This window comes from Nicotiana sylvestris, chromosome 3, assembly GCF_000393655.2.
Source record: "Nicotiana sylvestris chromosome 3, ASM39365v2, whole genome shotgun sequence".
Taxonomy (NCBI): Eukaryota; Viridiplantae; Streptophyta; class Magnoliopsida; order Solanales; family Solanaceae; genus Nicotiana; species Nicotiana sylvestris.
Window position 1 is genome coordinate 74242272 of NC_091059.1, and position 22994 is coordinate 74265265.

At 34.9% G+C, this 22994-nt stretch overlaps 1 protein-coding gene across 50 annotated transcripts; it reads left to right on the forward strand.

The window, feature by feature from the left end:
- The first annotated feature begins 5693 nt into the window (after positions 1 to 5693).
- On the forward strand, positions 5694 to 20784 carry LOC104211440 (uncharacterized). Of its 50 annotated transcripts, none has more exons than XR_011406054.1 (16): positions 5704 to 6086; positions 6362 to 6437; positions 6868 to 6961; positions 7407 to 8106; positions 8373 to 8482; positions 8894 to 10695; positions 10928 to 11021; positions 12937 to 13030; positions 14050 to 14964; positions 15128 to 15483; positions 15598 to 16160; positions 16263 to 16401; positions 16702 to 16970; positions 17088 to 17300; positions 17551 to 19513; positions 20439 to 20784. XR_011406054.1 is itself a non-coding variant. In XM_070170823.1 (11 exons), the coding sequence occupies exons 1-5, from the start codon at positions 6022 to 6024 to the stop codon at positions 8922 to 8924; spliced, it is 330 nt and encodes a 109-aa protein (XP_070026924.1). In that variant the 5' UTR covers positions 5694 to 6021; the 3' UTR covers positions 8925 to 10695; positions 10928 to 11021; positions 11358 to 12036; positions 12937 to 13030; positions 14050 to 14964; positions 15128 to 15483; positions 15598 to 15849. The 50 variants fall into 50 exon arrangements, 27 of the variants coding, with proteins under 27 accessions (XP_070026924.1, XP_070026920.1, XP_070026918.1 ...); XR_011406062.1 differs by having other exon boundaries at positions 8373 to 8437; XR_011406058.1 differs by having other exon boundaries at positions 8382 to 8482.
- The last annotated feature ends 2210 nt before the right edge of the window (positions 20785 to 22994 follow it).

A 22994-nucleotide genomic window follows, 5' to 3' on the forward strand; every position in this document is an offset into this window, starting at 1 on the left:
TTATAACTTAATTTAGTTCTTAATAATAGTTTAAGTATTTTTATAATTTAGTTTTAGAGAAATAAAAGAAGAAAAGAGAGCGAAAATATAAAGAAAGTCGGAATTGGGCCTCTTCTTCGATTTCAAGCCATAGGCCCAAAAAATGGCCCAATCTTCCCTACGACCCAGTCCATTTCGAACTGGGTCGCCCCTGTCCATTAACCCAAATACCCAACACCCTTCTTCATTTTTCAAAACACAAAACAAAAACAAAACCAAAAAGAAAAGAAGAAGAAGAAAACCCTAAGAAATCCATCCGCCCCCTCCTATCTTCTTCTTCTTCCTCAAGCTTCCCCAAGCTCCTCCCATGGCAGACCTTCCCCCCTCACACCCCTGCCCCCCTCACGTCAACACACACACAACACAACCACTCTCACCCCCACGACATCCCCTCGCTGCCATGGCTGCGTTTTTCAAGTTCGTCGAGCAACTTCTACGCCACCATTGTTGCCCGTAGTTGCTTCTCCTCCTGCTGTTGCGTTTTCTTCTTCTCCAACACTGCTGCTGCTGCGTTTTTCATCCTTCATGTTGCTGCTGTGTCGTCCAAACAAACCACCACAACTGCTGCCCGCCGCGTCCAGCCATGGACGAGCTTCATCGAGCTCGAACTCGAGCTCCCATGGCTGCCGTTGCATCTTCTCCGACACTGCTGCTGCTACTGTTTCGTGCTGCTGCTCCAGCAGTGTTGCTGCTGCTGCCTTCTGCTTGTGGCGGGCTGCCATTCTTCGTTTTAAACGATGCCAAACGACCACCTTCTTTGGTCGTCCGTTCGTAGTCGTCTTCGACGTCAAGTTATCTTGGTGCGAGATTCGTTCTCGGACAGATTTGTTTACAATCAAAGTTCGTCGTTGATTCATCTCCGGTTAGTTGTTTTTGAGTTTTATTTTTGTCCATATTTTTGTTTGATATTTTCCGGATCCAAAATCGTTAAAGAATTCAATTCTTGTTTTGTTCGTTGTTCATCGTTGAAATTATTTTTCTAGTTTGTTCATGTTCATGTGCTTTGTTAAAATTAATTTTCAGATTTCAAAATAGAAGTTTAATTAGTTGTTTTCATATTCATTTCATGTTTGTATTATTGTTTAAGTGAATATTTGTTAGTTTGTTGTTTGTTAGATTCAAATTGAAATTTAATTAACTATTTCTTCAATTTATTTCATGTGTTTATGTATTGTTAGAAATTGTTAGTATTGTTAAGTTCAAGTTTAAGTTCATAATTGTTTCTTCGTCGATCTTGTTATTTGTTTAAAGAATTTAGTTGTGTTAAAGGAATATATTGATTTAATCGTTTAATCCGTCATGTTTGTTGTGTTAAAATAGATTCATTCATGTTCATGTTTGGATGATCTTGAATCCGAATTTTGTATAGTTTGATTTCTTGTTTACCATTTATGATTATTTCTTGAATTGTTCTCATAATCTTGTTTAAAGTTTAATATAAGAATTGTTTGTTGTAATGTTGTTAGAGTTGATTTTAAGTTCAATATTATTGAATTTAGGAATCTAAATATACTTGTTTGATTGTTGTTGTTGTTTAAATCCGAAAAATAGGTTTGTTGTTGCTAAAAATATTGTTCAATCAAATTTTAGTTGTTCTTGGTTGTTCAATTTGTGTTCATGTGATTTGTTGTTGAAATGTTGTTAAAATCATGTTCATGTGATATTGTTGTTATGATGTTCATCCGTGTTCATATTGTTGTTTGAACATTGTTAGAAATTGATCATATTGTCTATATTTTGGTTAAGTTTGATTAATTGATGTGTTATAGCTGATGGGTAGTTTGGTAAATTTGTAATACGTTCAGGGGTAGTTTGGTAATTTCAGTAAGGTCGGAAGGGGTAGTTTAGGAATTGTACATTTTGTAATTGTTTATTTGAAGCATGGGGGACAAAATGAAATGGGGTGGGTTGTGATATGATTATTTAATATAAAGGGGGGACAAGATTTAATTTAAAGGGGAATCTTGCATTATTTTAAATGAAGCATGGGGGACAAAATGAAATGGGGTGGTGTGATATGTTTATTTAATGTAATGGGGATGAGTGGAAAGATAATGGGTTGGGTAGAGAAAAGTATGGATTTTAATTAATTGAAAGGTTTATGGGATGGGTTATATATGTGAGGTCTTGAAATCAAAAAATATAGACAGAGAGATAGAGAAAAAATACACAAATACGAGAGAGAGAAACAAATCTGAAAATAAGAGAGAGAAAGGGCTGAACATTTAAGAGATAGAAAATTCCGAAAAATATTTAAGCTTTCAAATAAAAAAAAACTAAAAAAAATATTCTGCTTTCTTTTATTGTTTGAAATCAGAATTAATTGTTGTTTCATAAAAGCTGCAGCTTTTGTTTTTTTTTGGATCACTACTCCACCGGTCTGTTACTGGGTTGTTACTGTTGCTGGGCTATTGTTGCTGTGTTGTACTGATTTTACTACTGTTGCTGATTCTCATATTCATTTTCTTTTGCTTCCAATATCAGGTACACAACTGAAAAGCTGTTTATTGTAATCCGAAATATGAAGCGTGAATACATATGAAGAATGAAAATTTGAAGTTTTAATTTCGTTTTTTATTTCTTTGTTCCTTTTGTTGATTGTATTTAAGCTATTTCATGAATTACTAAATAATAACTGGAATAAGAAAATAATATCATAAGTTAGTCTGTAATAAATCAGTTCGGCAAAATAGGTTAATTCACTAGTTATGAAGGCTTCAAGATTATAGGTTGATCATGAACAAGTAGCTAAATTTAGCTAAGACACGAATTTAAATTAAACATCGTAAATTAGGCATTAAGGCATGACTTGAGCTTAAGCAAGATTAAGAGAACGTTTAAGTCTAATAAACTTTCTAATAAGCTTTAGTAATTATGGTTAAATCTAGTTTCAAATGATTGTGAATAATTAATCTCAATAATTTTTTTTTAAAAAAATAACAATGCTGAGTTTTAATCTAGCTATATTTGTTTATTTTGAATATTAGTTGTTGAATTTTTATTTTATTTATAATTTCGAAATTAAGAGTGAAATTCCTTTTTCATCAATATTTGTATTAATCAAGCAATTAGCATGTCATGTCTTCTTAAAATAATAAAAGCTAGTAATAAATTAGGATTTTCTTTCTTTATTTTAGAGACTCATTTTTATAGAAAAATGTAGTCGTTTTAAGATTTGTCCAAATAAATGAGATGAGCCTCGCTTAATGAAATGTATAGATTGCGGGGCCCTCAATAAATGTACATTTAATCGCTTAGAATTAGGGAGGAGCCGTTTTAGCAAATTTCACGGCCCTACCCAAAATAATGATACGCTAGACTCTTTAGGCGCGATTTAATTAATTTTACCTTCTTAAACTCGGATGCGCATTTCATGCGACCCAAATCTAAATCCTAAAACATTGAATAAAAATGTGTTCCGGATTGCGGGTGCATTTCATGTGACGTAATCCAAAGACATGTTTTAAACGATGTTCACAATTTTTTTTTTTTAAAAAATAATAATAATAAAGTGGTAAAGAGTTAAAATTGGCACATCGGTTCATAATTGTATTAAAATCAGATAAATAAGCCAAATATGACAATTGAGCGACCGTGCTAGAACCACGGAACTCGGGAATGCCTAACACCTTCTCCCGGGTTAACAGAATTCCTTATCCGGATTTCTGGTTCGCGGACTGTAATATGGAGTCATTCTTTTCCTCGATTCGGGATTAAACTGGTGACTTGGGACACCCTAAATCTCCCAAGTGGCGACTCTGAAATAAATAAACAAATCCCGTTTCGACTGTCCTTTAATTGGAAAAAACTCCTTGTACCCTCGCGGGGGCGGAAAAAGGAGGTGTGACAGCCTCAATTTTACCTTTTTTTTTTATTTTTTGTATTTTTAATTTTCTATTTTTTTTATTTTTCTGCACCACCCATCAAACCTACAACCCCCCATTCCCGCGCAAACCCCCTCAAAATTTTTTTTAACTTTTTTGTTTGTATTTTCAATTTTTTTTTGTTTTTCTGTACCACCCAATCACCCTCCCCTACCCCTACCCCCTACCCCCTCCACTTGCTCCCTCATTTTCTTTTTACTTTTTTCTTTGTGTTGTCAATTTTCTATTTTTTTTGTTTTTCTACAAATCCCTTTCATTTTTAACCCCCTACCCCCCTCCCGCGCTGACCCCCTCAAATTTTTTTTTTGCACCACCCACCGACCTACCCCCTACCACCCCTCCACCCCCGGCAAAATATTTTTCAACTTAAGTTAAAAGGCTTTTTTATGCAAGATGAGCATGGTTCTAAAACATTGGTCAAGTTGGGCGGGTTGGGCTATGACCTATTACTTAGCTTATTTTGACTCAACCCATCTTAGCCCAAGTACACTTTAGGCTGAATTGGGTAACGGCCCATTTATTAATCTAACCCATCTTGACCCGCCAAATTTAGCTCAACCCGCTCATTTGCTACTCCTACCATATGCTCTTAAGTTCTTCTCTCCACATGTGGCAGTCTTTGCGAGATACGTGGGTGAATCAGACGAAGAAGAGTACGTTGGTCATTGGTGTCCATTTATGGTAAATGCTAAAATTAAGTATTGTTTCATCCGTTCCAATTTATGTTAATCTATTTGACTGGACACATAGTTTAAGAAAAAATGAAGACTTTTTGAATTTGTAGTCCTAAACAAGTCAAAAAAGATTTTAGAATATTTGTGTGGTTATAAAAACTTTTCATTAAGGGTAGAATTGTAAGTTTAAGCTAAATTATTTCTAAATTTAAAAAAGAATCATTCTTTTTAGAACGAACAAAAAAAACTGGTTCACGTAAACCAAAACACAAAAGTAAATGAATGGCACAAACGACGAGGAGGACGATCACTCGAAAAGGAATCCTGGTTGTTGACTGAAGAATCCTAAAGATTATGATTGAAGTTACAAAAAGGAATTGGAAGGTGCAAGTGTAAGTTCGTTTCTTGAATTTAGTGTAGTCTAATTGCTCCATGCTCATCGCACGCCCTCCCAGTCCTCGCGAGTTACACAATCACATAATTAGTAATTCATCCGGTTCACAAATATTTTATCTTTTTATTTTGATTCAAAATGAGTATTCATTAATATAATTAAAAAGAAATTAATTTTATCTTTTTATATTTAAATGTGTCAAGATAATAATTAATTAAAATTAATTTATTAATTAATTAAAGTTAATTTTAGTGAATACATTTTTTTTCTAAAAATTCATATTTCTTTAATAAGTGTACTTAGACAAGTGAGGCTTGCTCAGTTGGTAAAAACACCTTCACCTACGACCGTTAGGTCCTTGGTTCGAGTCACCATGGAGGGGAAGTGTGGAAACACTATAGATCCTCCTGATTTGGGAGGGGTTTAGAAAAAGGAAAAAAAAGTGTACTTAAAGTAAAATGGTCACTTATTAGGAACCGAAGGGAGTAATGAGTTAAGCAATCACATAATTAGTAAAACTCAGTCAATTTGGTGAACAAATAGCATGTTACTATATATATATATATATATATATATATAATATTTAGAAACAACAATTGGGGTGTACGAACCGGGGACAAATAGGGGTACTTTACTAATTATTAGTTTATTTAGGGATAAATTGGTAACTAAGTCAAAGGAAAGCATGCGTACTACATTGTCTAAACACATGTACTGTAATTTTACTGTGTAAAAGTTCTATTATCTCTCACCTACCTTACATGACTCCTCCATTTTTCCTCCAATTTCTTCCCATCGTACATTAATTCAGTCTAGAAATTTCTATTGCCTTTGATTTTTATTCGATTTTGTACAAATTTTTCCAGCAGTGCTTCAAATGGCTGGATTCTCTAAGATCGATGTCTCGACGTTTAGAAATCGGAGAGAGGTGCAGTTCCATGTTGTTTTAGAGATTGAAAAACGTTCGTCGTTTTACTACTAATTTCTTAAAAAGTTACCAGATTTTCTTATAACTATTATAGAAATTCCTATGGCTTTGACTCTCCTTTTAACCGATTCTGCACATGCACCTAAAGAAGATGGACAAGAGAGAAAGTAAGTCTCCATCTTAAACAATTATTTTATTCTTTCTCTTACCCATCTTATGCATTTGTTTTGTTTGCCCCTCCTTTTGGTCTTAGATTTTGGTTTTATTTCAAAATTTCAAAATTTTAGTTAGGTTTTCCTAGTTATTCTTTAATTTTACTTAGTTTATATCTATTATTTCTTGATGGACATGTAAACATATGATTCTATTATTTTCAATATTAATCTACAATTGTCATACTACCTCTGGAATTCTCCTTGTTACTAATATTTAGAAACGACAGTTGGAGATGGACGAACATATGGGATTTGGAGGTGGACGAACAGGGGAAAACTTGTGATTTCAAATTCTTTTTTGGGGTAAATTTGCAACTAAAATTACTTCTATGTAATACATGTATGTATAATTTTTTCTCTCCTTATCGATAGATTCTAGAATCCACTCCAGAGCTCTACTCCCTCTGCATGCTGTTTCCTTTGTTGCTCTGCTTCTGGCCATCGCTATGGGTCAATTTTTCAAAATTCTTTGGGTCGAGTTTGTCTTTCGTATTTTTATATTTTTGAATTGCGGTAAGTTTTTTTCTTCTTTTATTCTTTATTTATTGCACACTACCTATTTCCCATTATTGGTTGGAACATATGCATTTGTATACCCCTTTGTATTTTTTTGTTTTTTTGACTTTCTTCAATTTATTAAGAAAATAGTTTTTTTAATGCATGTTGATTTATTTTATTTTTCCATGTTTCCTGCTTGTGTTACTTTTTGTGTTTCTATGCATGTCTTTTACAGTTTAATTTTCGGAGCTTCTAACAGTCCTTGAACTTTTCTGGGTGGGCATGATTAGCTCTTTTTCAGGTCAACAACTTATATTATGTTACTTTTGGTAAGTTTAGCTGTGAATTATGCAATTCAATTTTTGTAATAACCTAAAGTATCAAAATTGTTGTTGGGAGATTGGATCTATTCATTTGCTCTATATTTGACTTTTAAATTGTTCTTCTCCGACTTTACTACTTTTATATAAATTTCTTTCTTGACGATATCTGTACATATGAAAACTTTTACTTTCATAATGTTCTTTATCTGTACATGTTGTGTTTTATGATCAGTGACAGCTTCCATCAATATGACTTCTTGCTTTCCTTTTACTTTATTTTTTCAGTTATTTGATCTTTTCATTGTTTACATACACATGATGGATTTAAACTACAACCTATACAGGAAGCAAGGAACTTCTATAATTTACCTTTTCAAGCTATACACAAAAAGTTATGCCATAAAACACCATCTCACATCATCTTAGCAGAAAACTTTCATACTTTTCACAGTAAGGAACAACAAGAAGTAACTCAGCAAAGCATATAGATCCGACACTGAAAGGAAGCGCCGAAAATAGTAAGGAAACTCACCCCAAGAGAGATGACATTTTGAAGCTGTGATGGAGAAAGGTAATTCCAGAGAGAGCAGCGAAAGGGAGAGAATTAGAACAACAAAGAAATTTCTGAACTTCAAGAGCAATTAGAAACAACAGTTGGGGTGTAAGAACCGGGGACGAAGAGGGGTACTTTAGTAATTATGAGTTTATTTAGGGATAAATTGGTAACTAAGTTAAAGGAAAGCACGCGTACTACATTGTCTAAACACGTGTACCGCAATTTTACTGTGTACAAGTTCTATTCTCTCCCACCTACCTTGCATGACTCCATTTTTCCTCCAATTTCTTCCCATCGTACATTAATGCAGTCTAGAAATTTCTATTGCCTTTGATTTTTATTCGATTTTGTACAAATTTTTCCAGCAGTGCTTCAAATGACTGGATTCTCTAAGATCGATGTCTCGACGTTTAGAAATCTGAGAGAGGCGCAGTTCCATGTTGTTTTAGAGATTGAAAAATGTTCTATCATTTTACTATTTATTTTTTAAAAAGTTACCAGATTTTCTTATAACCATTATAGAAATTCCTATGGCTTTAACTCTCCTTTTAACCGATTCTGCACATGCACCTAAAGAAGATAGGCAAGAGAGAAAGTAAGTCTCCATCTTAAACAATTATTTTACTCTTTCTCTTACCCATCTTATGCATTTGTTTTGTTTGCCCCTCCTTTTGGCCTTAGATTTTGGTTTCATTTCAAAATTTCAATATTTTGGTTAGGTTTTCCTGGTTATTCTTTAATTTTACTTAGTTTATATCTGTTATTTCTTGATGGGCATGTAAACATATGATTCTATTTTTTTCAATATTGATCTATAATTGTCATACTACCTCTGAAATTCTCCTTGTTACTAATATTTAGAAACGACAGTTGGAGGTGGACGAACATATGGGATTTGGAGGTGGACGAACATATGGGATTTGCAGGTGGACGAACAGGGGAAAACTTGTGATTTCAAATTCTTTTTTGGGGTGAATTTGCAACTAAAATTACTTCTATGCAATACATATATGTATACGTTTTTCTCTCCTTATCGATAGATTGTAGAATCCACTCCAGAGCTCTACTCTCTCTGCATTTTGTTTCCTTTGCTGCTCTGCTTCTGGCCATCACTATGGGTCATATTTTTCAGAATTCTCTGGGTCGAGTTTGTCTTTCGTATTTTTGTATTCTTTATTTTTGAATTGCGCACTACCTATTTTCCCTTTATTGGTTGGAATATATGCATTTGTATACCTCTTTGTTTTTTTTTTGTTTTTTTGACTTTCTTCAATTTATTAAGAAAATAGTTTTTAATGCATGTTGATTTATTTTATTTTTCCATGTTTCCTGCTTGTATTACTTTTTGTGTTTCTAATATTTTTTATGCATGTCTTTTACAGTTTAATTTTCGGAGGTTCCAACAGTCCTTGAACTTTTCTGGGTGGGCATGATTAGCTCTTTTTCAGGTCAACAACTTATATTATGTTACTTTTGGTAAGTTTAGCTGTGAGTTATGCAATTCAATTTTTGTAATAACCTAAACTATCAAAATTATTGTTGGGAGATTGGATCTATTCATTTGCTCTATATTTGACTTTTAAATTGTTCTTCTCCGACTTCACTACTTTCATATAAATTTCTTTCTTGACGATATCAGTATATATGAAAACTTTTACTTTCATAATGTTTTTTATCTGTACATATTGTGTTTTATGATCAGTGATAGCTTCCATCAATATGACTTCTTGCTTTCCTTTTACTTTATTTTTCCAGTTATTTGATCTTTTCATTGTTTACTTAACATGATGGATTTAAACTACAACCTATACAGGAATCAAGGAACTTCTATAATTTACCTTTTTCAACCTATACAGCAAAGAGTTATGCCATAAAACACCATCTCACATCATCTTAGCAGAAAACTTTCATACTTTTCACAGTAAGGAACAACAAGAAGTAACTAAGCAAAGCACATAGATCTGACACTGAAAGGAAGCGCCGAAGAAAGTAAGGAAACTCATCCCAAGAGAGATGATATTTTGAAGCTGTGATGGAGAAAGGTAATTCTAGAGAGAGCAGCGAAAGGGAGAGAATTAGAACAACGAAGGAATTTCTGAACTTCAAGACCAATTAGAAACAACAGTTGGGGTGTACGAACCTGGGATGAATAGGGGTACTTTAGTAATTATTAGTTTATTTTAGGGATAAATTGGTAAAAGTCAAAGGAAAGCACGCGTACTACATTGTCTAAACACGTGTACTGCAATTTTACTATGTAAAAGTTCTATTCTCTCCCACCAACCTTACATGACTCCTCCATTTTTCCTCCAATTTCTTCCCATCGTACATTAATGCACTCTAGAAATTTCTATTGCCTTTGATTTTTATTCAATTTTGTACAAATTTTTCCAGCAGTGCTTCAAATGGCTAGATTCTCTAAGATCGATGTCTCGACGTTTAGAAATCTGAGAGAGGCGCAGTTCCATGTTGTTTTAGAGATTGAAAAATGTTCGTCGCTTTGCTACTAATTTCTTAAAAAGTTACCAGATTTTCTTATAACTATTATAGAAATTCCTATGGCTTTGACTCTCCTTTTAACCGATTCTGCACATGCACTTAAAGAAGATGGCCAAGAGAGAAAGTAAGTCTCCATCTTAAACAATTATTTTACTCTTTCTCTTACCCATCTTATGCATTTGTTTTGTTTGCCCCTCCTTTTGGCCTTAGATTTTTGTTTCATTTCAAAATTTCAATATTTTGGTTAGATTTTTCCGGTTATTCTTTAATTTTACTTAGTTTATATCTGTTATTTCTTGATGGACATGTAAACATATGATTCTATTTTTTTCAATATTGATTTACAATTGTCATACTACCTCTGGAATTCTTCTTGTTACTAATATTTAGAAATGACAGTTGGAGGTAGACGAACATATAGGATTTGGAGGTGGACGAACAGGGGAAACATTGTGATTTCAAATTCTTTTTTTGGGTGAATTTGCAACTAAAATTACTTCTATGCAATACATGTATGCATACGTTTTTCTCTCCTTATCGATAGATTGTAGAATCCACTCCAGAGCTCTATTCTCTCTGCATTTTGTTTCATTTGCAGCTCTGCTTCTTGCCATCGCTATGGGTTATCTTATTCAGAATTCTCTGGGTCGAGTTAGTCTTTCGTGTTTTTGTGTTTTTAATTGCGGTAAGTTTTCTTCTTCTTTTATTCTTTATTTATCGCACACTACCTATTTCCCATTATTGGTTGGAATATATGCATTTGTATACCTCTTTGTGTTTTTTTTGTTTTTTTTGACTTTCTTCAATTTATTAAGAAAATAGTTTTTTTAATGCATGTTGATTTATTTTATTTTTCCATGTTTCCTGCTTGTGTTACTTTTTGTGTTTCTAATATTTTTTATGCATGTCTTTTACAGTTTAATTTTCGGAGCTTCCAATAGTCCTGGAACCTTTCTGGGTGGGCATGATTAGCTCTTTTTCAGGTCAACAAATTTTATTATGTTACTTTTGGTAAGTTTAGCTGTGAGTTATGCAATTCATGTTTTGTAATAACCTAAAGTATCAAAATTGTTGTTGGGAGATTGGATCTATTCATTTTCTCTAATTTGACTTTTAAATTTTTCTTCTCCGACTTTACTATTTTCATATAAATTTCTTTCTTGACGATATCTGTATATATGAAAACTTTTACTTTCATAATGTTCTTTATCTGTACATGTTGTGTTTTATGATTAGTGACAACTTCCATCAATATGACTTCTTGCTTTCCTTTTACTTTATTTTTCCAGTTATTTGATCTTTTCATTATTTACTTAACATGATGGATTTAAACTACAACCTATACAGGAAGCAAGGAACTTCTATAATTTACCTTTTTCAACCTATACAGCAAAGAGTTATGCCATAAAACACCATCTCACATCATTTTAGCAGAAAACTTTCATACTTTTCACACTAAGGAACTACAAGAAGTAACTCAGCAAAGAGTATAGATCCGACACTGAAAGGAAGCACCGAAGAAAGTAAGGAAACTCACCCCAAGAGAGATAACATTTTTGAAGTTGTGATGGAGAAAGGCAATTCCAGAGAGAGCAGCGAAAGGGAGAGAATTAGAACAACGAAGGAATTTCTGAACTTCAAGAGCAATTAGAAACAACAGTTGGGGTATACGAACCGGGGACAAATAGGGGTACTTTAGTAATTATGAGTTTATTTAGTGATAAATTGGTAACTAAGTCAAAGGAAAGCACGCGTACTACATTGTCTAAACACGTGTACTATAATTTTAATGTGTAAAAGTTTCATTCTCTCCCACCTACCTTACATGACTCCTCCATTTTTCCTCCAATTTCTTCCCATCGTACATTAATGCAGTCTAGAAATTTCTATTGCCTTTGATTTTTATTCGATTTTGTACAAATTTTTCCAGCAGTGCTTCAAATGGTTAGATTCTCTAAGATCGATGTCTCGAAGTTTAGAAATCTGAGAGAGGCGCAGTTCCATGTTGTTTTAGAGATTGAAAAATGTTCGTCGTTTTACTACTAATTTCTTAAAGTTACCAGATTTTCTTATAATTATTATAGAAATTCCTATGGCTTTGACTCTCCTTTTAACCGATTCTACACATGCACCTAAAGAAGATGGGCAAGAGAGAAAGTAAGTCTCCATCTTAAACAATTATTTTACTCTTTCTCTTACCCATCTTATGCATTTGTTTTGTTTGCCCCTCCTTTTGGCCTTAGATTTTGGTTTCATTTCAAAATTTCATTATTTTGGTTTGGTTTTTCTGGTTATTCTTTAATTTTACTTAGTTTATATCTGTTATTTCTTAATGGGCATGTAAACATATGGTTCTATTTTTTTCAATATTAATCTACAATTGTCATACTACCTCTGGAATTCTCCTTGTTACTAATATTTAGAAACGACAGTTGGAGGTGGACGAACATATGGGATTTGGAGGTGGACGAACAAGGGAAAACTTGTGATTTCAAATTCTTTTTTGGGTTGAATTTGCAACTAAAATTACTTCTTTGCAATACATGTGTATACATTTTTCTCTCCTTATCGATAGATTGTAGAATCCACTCCAGAGCACTACTCTCTCTGCATTTTGTTTCCTTTGCTGCTCTGCTTCTGGCCATCGCTATGGGTCATCTTTTTCAGAATTCTCTGGGTCGAGTTTGTCTTTTGTGTTTTTGTATTTTTGTATTCTTTATTTTTGAATTGCGCGCTACCTATTTCCCATTATTGGTTGGAATATATGCATTTGTATACCTCTTTGTGTTTTTTTGTTTTTTTTGACTTTCTTCGATTTATTAAGAAAATAGTTTTTTTAATGCATGTTGATTTATTTTATTTTTCCATGTTTCCTGCTTGTGTTACTTTTTGTGTTTCTAATATTTTTTATGTATGTCTTTTACAGTTTAATTTTCGGAGCTTCCAACATTCCTTGAACTTTTCTGGGTGGGCATGATTAGCTATTTTTCAGGTCAACAACTTATATTATGTTACTTTTGGTAAGTTTAGCTGTGAGTTATGCAATTCAATTTTTCTAATAACCTAAAGTATCAAAATTGTTGTTGGGGGATTGGATCTATTCATTTGCTCTATATTTGACTTTTAAATTGTTCTTCTCCGACTATACTACTTTCATATAAATTTCTTTCTTGACGATATCTGTATATATGAAATTTTTTACTTTCATAATGTTCTTTATCTGTACATGTTGTGTTTTATGATCAGTGACAGCTTCCATCAATATGACTTCTTGCTTTCCTTTTACTTTATTTTTCCAGTTATTTGATCTTTTCATTATTTACTTAACATGATAGATTTAAACTACAAAAACTGATGCAACTAAGACGCTCGATGTTATTCCTGCAACAACTGAACAATTTAACAATTTGATTGGTCAGTGAAATTGTAAAACAAGTGAAAAGGATACATCCCTTGAAAAGGATACACGCTATATGTCATATCGGATCTGGCAATGACCAAGAAATAAAAAATTCATGAGGGTTCTATTTAGTTAAATACAGTAGTAGATGAAAAAGGTGCATAAACTTCAGTTTTACTTTTTGTTGTAAGATTCTTATCTCCTAAAGAATTCTTCCCAAAGATTTGATTTTATGTTTGTGATTTCTTTTGAGGGAAACATAGTCAATTTCTGGTTCTGTGTTTTTTTTTTTTGCGTAATACTTTTGAAGTAGAGTTTTTTATTTGAATTGATAGAAAATATGTGTGGTTATACAAGTAATTAAGTCTAAGATAAATGGTTGGTTAAAGTATATTCGTATCTGTCCCTTTGAAGGATTTAGGAGAAATCATCATGGGAATTTTCTTTCTGTATCATTCTATATATCATCTGTACAGTGTATGCTCTTTATATACAAGTAAAATTGCCTGACAAGGCATCTTTCTATGCTAACAAACTCTAACAGAATTGTAAAATAAATAATTGCAAAAGAAAAATATTTACATGGTAAAATCCCTAATCTACCCTTAATGTTGTTTCTAAAATTCCACAACTGTGCAGCTTATGAGACGCATGATGGAGGACACACGTCTTAATCATAGCAATCTTTGAGAACCTTAGATGTTCTTTCTCTCAACTAGGTCATGTCTCCTTCTCCTTCTGTAATCGGAGACTCGTCGGAAATGGTAGAATGAAGATTTTGTCCGGCAACACCCCCCTTCAAGCTGGAAACCAGTGATCGGACTCCAAGCTTGACCAGAAAAGATCTATGCAAAGGACCAGCTAGTGCTTTTGTAAAAAGATTGGCGATTTGAGAAGAAGAAGGAACAAAAGACAAAGAGATCAATCCATCCAGAAGTTTTTCACGAACGAAGTGCCAATCAACCTCAATATGCTTGGTCCGTTCATGAAAGTATGTGGATGGCTTCTTGGTTATCGCAATGAAGAGGAACCAGCAAAGAGGGCACAACAGATAGGTCGTGCAACAATCGGACCACCCAAGTTATTTTAGCAGCTAATCGGCGCATTGAACGGTATTCAGCTTCTGGGGAAGAAAGAGCGACTACCTGCTGCTTCTTAGATTTCCAAGAAATGGGGTAACCACCAAGACTTAAGAAAAAACCACTCACTGAACGGCGTGTATTGGAGCAAGAAGCCCAGTCGGCATCGCAGAAAGCTAAGAGTTGAAATGAAGGTTCAGAAGACATGAATAAACCAAGACCTGGATCCCTGGAAATGTAACGCAAAACATGCAATGCTGCTTGGTAATGTCCAGTATAGGGAGATTGCATATGCTGACTGAGAGTTTGCACAGCAAAAGAAAGGTCTGGACGTGTGCTAGTTAAAAAATTCAGCTTGCCCAAAAGACGTCGGTAAACAGTCGGATCAGGGAGAGGTTCACCACAACTGAAAGAAAGCTTAATGGTAGGATCCAATGGAGAAGAAGCTGGTCGAACATTCAAGCAATCAAAATCTGTAAGTAACTCTAAAGCAAACTTTCTTTGTGTGACAATTAAACCTCCTGATTCCCTGATCAATTCTAAACCCAAGAAATAATATGCCAACCCCAAATCCTTTATTTTAAATTCCATGTCAAGAAACTGTTTGATCTCATTGATTTCTGCTTGATTATTACCAGTGATCAAGACATCATCCACGTAAACTGCAAGAATGGTTATCAAATCCCCAGATACTTTGAAGAAAAGAGAGTAGTCATTAAGGGAGGAAGTGAAACCTCTGGTTCCCAAAGCAGAAGACAAATGTGCATACCACTGACGAAAAGCCTGTTTGAGGTCGTACAATGATTTTCTAAGTCGACAAACATGAGAAGGAGATGGAGGAGATAGTCCAAGTGGGAACCTCATATATACTTCTTCATCTAATTCACCATGGAGGAAGGCGTTATTGACGTCAAGTTGAAACAAATCCCAATTTCTTTTCACAGCAATAGACAGAATGCAGCGGATTGTTGTCATTTTCACAACCGGAGAGAAGGTATCAGTATAGTCAATTCCTTCCCTTTGTGTGTCCCCTCGAATTACCAATCTCGCTTTCAGTCGCTCCAAAGTCCCATCAGATTTCAGCTTAACTTTGTAAACCCACTTGCAGGGTAATGCCTTCTTCCCTTCAGGCAGTTCGACAACATCCCAAGTATGATTAGACGCTAATGCCTCAAACTCCTTTACCATGGCATCTTGCCATCCAGGATGAGCAGCTGCTTGGTGATAGGTTTGAGGTTCATTAATGTGACATATAGAAGAAATGAGCCCCTAGTTCTCTTTAGTCAAGGCAGAGAAACAAAAAGAATGGAATGGAAGGAAAGGAGGATTAGGAGAAATAGAAGAAGCATTATTGCAGAGATAATCGGAGAGATACTTAGGGGCATTGTGAACTCTTGTGGATTTGCGCAGCTCAGGTCCATGTGATGAGGATAACACTGGTTCTAAAGAGTCTTGTGTACCTGCAGGTGGAGATGGGGGCCTTATAATTAGGAGTTTTATAAGGCCCCCAGGTGTCAATATGTATTAGATCAAAACAGTGGTTTGAGGTGATTTTACTAGGATAAAAAGGCAGTTTCGACTGTCTTGCCATAGGGCAAATTGTGCAAGGGCAGTCTTCTTAATCTGAAAAAGTAATAGGAATGTCTTTAATATGCTTCATAGCTGTAAAAGGTAAGTGTCCCAATCTTGAATGCCATAGTTTATCCATAACAGAAACATGGGAAATAGAAACAATTTTATTCATAATGTCATTTGATTGTCCTTGATAAATAGGATGGACAGACCCTGGATACAAAGACTTTGGACAAACTGACTCATACTTAGAAGAAGGCACTGGACTACAAGACTTGGACGCGACATTAAAAAGAGAAGAGATTGGTGCATGAGGCTTGATCGATCGAGATTCCAACTGGTGAGTGTTATCCTCCAGCACATAGAGCCCTGATGCAGCTTTACCAAAAATCTGATACCTCTTCTTTGAAGGGACCTGTATAGCACAACCAAACTTGTTAAAAAGAAGATCACAATTAAATTGGTAGCACAATTGGTAGACTGATAACAAATTGCGCCTGAAAGAAGGAACAAATAACACATGGTGTAGTTCAAATTTAGGAGTTAAGAATAGACTTCCTATATAATGTACTTTTACTTTAGAAGAATTGGGGAGGCTGACCAAAATTGGTGGTGACAGAACTGTTATATTGTGTAACAGGTGTTTTTGATATGTCATATATTGAGATGCTCCTGAATCTATGATCCAAGGAATGAGAGTGAGCGGAGAAAACAAAGAGGTAAAGAAGTGACAAGCAAAGTGTATACCAGCTAGATTAGCACTGGGTGAGGCAACAGGGTTTGAAGTGGATCCTCCATTCTGCACAGATTGAAACATGCTAATCAACCGCTCGACCTGCTCTTTAGAAAATCCATGAGACTGAACAAGAGAGGAAACAACATTTCCTGAAATTCCTATAGTGAGTTCAGGTGTACAACTGGCTGAATTTGCATTAGGAGTAGCATATGCACCCTATTTCTGCCTGTTAAACTTAAAATGTGGTGGGTATTCTATTAACTTATAGCAACCTTCCTTGACATGCCCAGATTTTTTGCAGTAGTTGCAGAAGAGATCACTCCTTTTTACATCAGCACCTGAGTTTGGAATACCAACTTTGGCTCCTCCATGATGTTTCTGAGGAGCCCATTTTTGCCCAGAAACCATAAAAGCAGAAGACTCAACGGAAAAGGAAGTACCAGAATGAATTTCTCTTTGTGACTCATCATGTAATACAATGGAATAGGCTTGAGCAGTAGAAGGTAAGGGTTTCATCATTAGAATGTTACCTCTCACTCCATTGTAGGCTTCATTCAGTCCCATCAGAAATTGAATCAATTTTTGGTCTTCATTCACCTTATGGTTGTGAGTTTTAGCACCACACTTACAATCACGGCTACAAATCATAAAAGTATTAAGCACCTTCATTTGATCCCAAATCCTTTTGAGCTTGTTAAAATAGTTGGCAACATCAGAAGTTCCCTGACTGATTGTATTTAACTCTCTCTGCAGCTGAAACAATTTTGTTCCATCGGCTTGTCCATACCTTTGCTCCAGCTCTTGCCAGAGTTCCTCAGCAGTTTGAGATTAGATGACACTTTCTGCAATTTCCTTGCTAACAGAGTTGAGCAACCAAGAAAGTACCATGTCGTTGTATCTCTTCCATTGAGTGAGTAGAGCAGACTGAGAAGAGGGTGGAGGATAGGCTCCAGTGATGAAACCGAGCTTGTTTTTGGCTGACAAAGCAATCAAGACGCCCCTCTTCCAATTCCCATAACTTGTGCCATCAAAAATGGTGTTGATCAAGTTCATCCCTGGGCTATCAAATGGGGTAAGAAAGTAAGGATGAGAGATATCAATCTGTTGAGCAATGGTAGGAGCTGAAGAACCAGTGCCATCATCCTTAGAAATAGCTGAAGGTGTAACTGGAGTTTTGTCTCCCATTGTTCAGATGTAGATAGTGAGGCAAAGAAGAAGAAGAAAAAGACAAGAAGAAGAAAAGAGAAAAAAAAATACACTAGATCTCAGAATTGCTCTGATACCGTGAAGGATTTAGGAGAAATCATCATGGGAATTTTCTTTATGTATCATTCTATATATCATCTGTACAGTGTGTGCTCTTTATATACAAGTAAAATTGCCTGACAAGGCATATTTCTATGCTAACAAACTCTAACAGAATTGTAAAATAAATAATTGCAAAAGGAAAATATTTACATGGTAAAATCCCTAATCTACCCTTAATGTTGTTTCTAGAATTCCACAACTGTGCAGCTTATGAGATGCATGATGGAGGACACACGTCTTAATCATAGCAATCTTTGAGAACCTTAGATGTTCTTTCTCTCAACTAGGTCACGTCTCCTTCTCCTTCTGTAATCGGAGACTCATCGAAAATGGTAGAATGAAGATTTTGTCCGGCAACACCCTTCTATATCCTGTATGTGATTTGGCTTTGATAAATGGTTGTTAACTCTTCATGTTCGAAGAATAGTTCAACCTATTTGTGTTAAGCACTAATAAAATTAATTAGAAAGAGTTAACTTTATAGTATTAAGTATAAGAATGATTCTTACCTTATCCATGTTAACAATTTTCATGTACCAACAAGCCTTGGAAGCGTTAAAGTGCCTCAGCCCCATGTTTGAATTTCTCTTTTCAGCAATGCAGCAGTAAGTTATAGGAGGAACAAAAGCGTAGCTTGGAGAGAAACACATAATTCCAATCATACATGTTCATATTTGTTTGGTTAAATGCACACATTTAGATTAATTGTACTATTGATTTGGACCTTTGTCATTGGTGATTGAATTTATTTATCCTCTTGTGTGGATAAGTGATTCTAATTCAGTTGCAGTCATATATTTCTCTTCCTTGGGACGACACATGCCTACTTATTTGGGATATCTGGCCTGCACTTCTCTTCTATTTCCCGATCTCTTTCTTTATTCTTACTTCATGGTTTCTGTTTCTGTGCTTTTCTCTCTGAAAACGAGTTGTTACATGCTGTTTTTGAAAAATTGGTCTGCACACACTTGTGGATCGAACCTCCAAGATACAGGACGACTCTTATGAGCACTGGTTCGGTTTTTACGGTCTTGCATTATTGCTATTGATAATTCTTTTGAATATAAATTTTAACTAATTTCTATTAGATGTTAGTAATTATACCTGATTTATACATGCATTGTCTCTTTGATGTATTTTGTCTTTGTTACCAAAAATTCAAGGTATCAAAAGTGATTGTAATTTTGAAGTGGACCTTACAGCCATGGTATTTGATGATATGTCTAAGTCATCTTATTGGGAGTATACTGTTGTGTCCTCCTCCTACTTTGGCTGCAGACAGTGAAATCTCTAGGAGGACTGAGTAAGGAATCTTCCAGAAGAAATTCAATTTATCTTGTGGGGCCACTATTCAAGACTTAAGGTCACCATTTGGCTATAACCGCCGTCCACACACTAAAGATGTAAGGTATGATTTTCAGTTACATGTTATTGATACATTCTTTTTTGCTTTGTTTGGTAGGCTGTTCTACCTTTTTTTTGAAATTGCAGAATAGTAAAAGTGCACGAATCATCTGGTGTGGCTTTCTCCACTACCATTATTCGTCCCATTTTTATTCTTATAAAATTTAAATAATTCACTTGAGAAAACTTGAGGGGCATATTGATACTGAAAATACTTTATAAAGTATGAATGATACAAAACTCGCATCAGCCTTGTTATTTTTCCTTTGGAATTGGAATGCTACAAGCTTGGACTTCTTTTAATTTCTTATGCGTTACTTTTACCAATATACTTTCTATGTGAAAAATATTTCTGCTTATTTTTCATTTGAGGTGATGGTGTTTTGCTATGTTTCTATTATTAATATGTTATTCATCTTGAAGTCAGTGATTCATTTGCGTTAAGCTTCTTCCAGATTGATTTTCCAGGCTAAAATGGCAAGAACTTGCCTCCTTTCACTTAAGCGTTACTGTAAAATATGGGTTCATCAAATTTCTCTTATAATATTTTTTATTGGGAGGTTCCTTCCATACCATCATATTTAACTCTTGGTTTGTACATACATAGAGGGAATAAACTTCTACATAGGATGGTAATAGTATAAGGAGAATCTTAACTAACATAGCTGGTGACCATATGCGATATAGCCGTTCAAAGTGTCTTCGCCTTGTACATTCTGTATATTGCCTTTTCATGTTTCCTATGTGTTATTTCGAGCTTAACTTTTTTCTCATGCTCATATCTCAAGGATGTACTTGAGGTTTCTTAGAATAGTTCTCAAGATTTTATCTTTTGTTGACTCATGAGTATAACAATGACTGCTTTTAACAAATCGTGGCAATATTTAGTGACTTTTTGGTGTTTACAGAGCATAATTTCTTTGCTGCAGTTGAAAAAATGTTAATGTTTGTAGAGTGGACAAAGAAAAATTGTCACTTTTTAGCTTTCTTCAGTTGGAGTCGCCTATGGAGCAACTCTGCCATTTGATGTGTGAAAGAAAGGAGAAAATAGTAAATCACCTACTTCTTCATTGTGAGATGGCTAAGAGATCAAAAACATGGTGACATCATTTGGAATAACACTACTCCTAAAGTGATTTTCTCTACTTTAAAAGGAGTTATGTTATTATCCAATTACCTTCTCCTTTTTCATTTGACATTTGGAAGTTCTAATATCTGGAGTGTGCCTCAATTCTTATGAAATTTTAAATACCTTTATAGGTCGTAGGAGACATTTCTAGAAATTTGATTTTAAATCCTATGGCACGAAAGTTGACGTTCATTGCTGATGGAGCATGAAAGCAACTCTATAGGTGGCTTTGGTGCACTGTCTGAAAAAAGCTTTTGTCAAAGAAAGAATTAAGGGAAACAGAAGTTGATAGCTTATAATCCCTTGGATATATAGTTTAACTTTGTAAATCTTTTGGTTTGCTGAATTCCTTGAATGAGTAGTGGAACTTTAATAATGTTTAATAAGTACAGTTCACAAGAGCAAATTAGTGTTGTTTAACTATACTCTGAACTTCTCTTCTTATACAATATGATGTTGTATGAAAATTCGTGTCTCCTGCATTCAAACTTGTGCTCTCACTTTGCCAGCAACATTTCTACTGCTCAACATCGCTGAGACTTCAAATTTCTCCATATTATTTATTCATGTTTCTGCTGCTACTCAAGTTTTTCTTAAAGCGTTCCTAAAACGTTGAATATGCACAGGATGTTGGGCCTGTGCTTAGCACGGGCATACAATTCTAGTTATTATATATTAGAAGTGACAGTTAAGGTGGGACGAACATGGCACTACGTAATTGTACAAAAAGCTATTTTAGTTGTACTGTAAAGTTGGGACAATATATATCTTCAGTTGTGAATCGATTTGCGCCTCTCCGTAGGAACACATGTACAACACTATTGTCAAACACGTGTACTACTTTCTTCTCCACGAAACACGTGTAGAGTATCTTTAGAAATTAGGAATAATTCTTGATAGTTAAATCAAAATTTATTCTTTCCCTTCTTGCTTTACTAATTTTGCTCTGCTTTTGTTCTTCCGAGTTCCTTTCATGTTGCTCTCTTTGGTTCATCAGACTAGAAGTGCCACAAAGATATCTCATTATTCACTTCACCCCATTCCAATGCTCTCTTCCTAGATTAGAACTAAAACGGCTGACAATACTAACAACATGAGCAATATCTTGTCTTGTACAAATAATTACATACATCAAACTGCCAACAACTGAAGCATAAGAAACTTTCTTCATATCTTCCTTCTAATCATCACCGGATGCACACTACTTCATGCTCAATTTGAAGTGCATAGCCAAAGCTGTACTGACAATCTTAGTTTTATCCATGTTGAATCTGTGAAGTACTTTCTGAATGTACTTCTCTTGTGATAACCACAACTTCTTGGCCTCACTGTCACGGACAATCTGCATGCCATGAATCTGTCTTGCTCGTCCTAAGTATTTCATAGCAAATGACTTGCTTCAACTTCTGAATCCTGCAAGCATTATGACCAACAACAAGCATGTCATCAACATAAAGTAATAAGATAATAAAGCCATCATCAGAGAATTTTTGTACAAAAACACAATAATTTGAAGAAGTCTTCTTGAAGCCCCGTTGAGTCATAAAAGAACCAAACTTTATGTACCACTGCCTAAGAGCTTGTTTCAAACCATACAAGCTCTTGTTCAACTTGCAAATAAAATTCTCTTTTCCCTTGACTTCAAAACCTTCTAGTTGTTCCATATAATTTTTTTCATCTAAGTCACCATGGAAAAAAATAGTTTTGACATCCATTTGCTCAACCTCTAAATCTAGACTTGTAGTCAAGCCCAGAACAACCCGAATGGATGACATCTTCAAAGATTTCATCAAAATCAACTCCTTTTTTATATTAAATTCCTTGACAACCAATCTAGACTTGTACCGTGGAACTGGGTTACCATCTTCATGATTCACCCCGAAAATTCACCTATTTTTCAAAGCTTTAACGAGAGAAAAATAAAGCCTACAAAAATGGTCGCATCGACCAAGCACGTAAGAGCCATTGTCGTCAGCCTAATGAGCCTCAGGGCCATACACACAAAAGGTCGCATTGACCTAAAGCGTAAGAGCCATTGTCACCAGCTTGAAATCTGAAAACTTGAGGGTCAAAATGAGCTCGAGTCATAACCCGATTTGGAGACCAGACCCAAAATAGTTAACTATACATGCCTAAGGGCAAAGCATAAGAGCAATTGTCGCCAGCCTAATGAGCCTCAGGGTCATACACACAAAAGGTCGCATCGACCTAAAGCCTAAGAGCCACTGTCACCAGCTTGAAATCTGAAAACTTGAGGGTCAAAATGAGCTTGAGTCGTAACCCGATTCGGAGATCGGACCCAAAATAATTAACTATACATGCCTAAGGGCAAAGCGTAAGAGCCATTGTCGCCAGC

Bases quoted from the DNA above. Each gene is read 5' to 3' on its own strand.
- LOC104211440 (XM_070170823.1), top strand. From the start codon at position 6,022: ATGGCTTTGACTCTCCTTTTAACCGATTCTGCACATGCACCTAAAGAA. The intron at 6,087-6,352 runs GTAAGTCTCCAT...ACTAATATTTAG, and splicing joins GAAGATGGACAAGAGAGAAA to AAACGACAGTTGGAGATGGA. The intron at 8,483-8,893 runs GTGAATTTGCAA...TGTCTTTTACAG, and splicing joins ATTTCAAATTCTTTTTTGGG to TTTAATTTTCGGAGGTTCCA.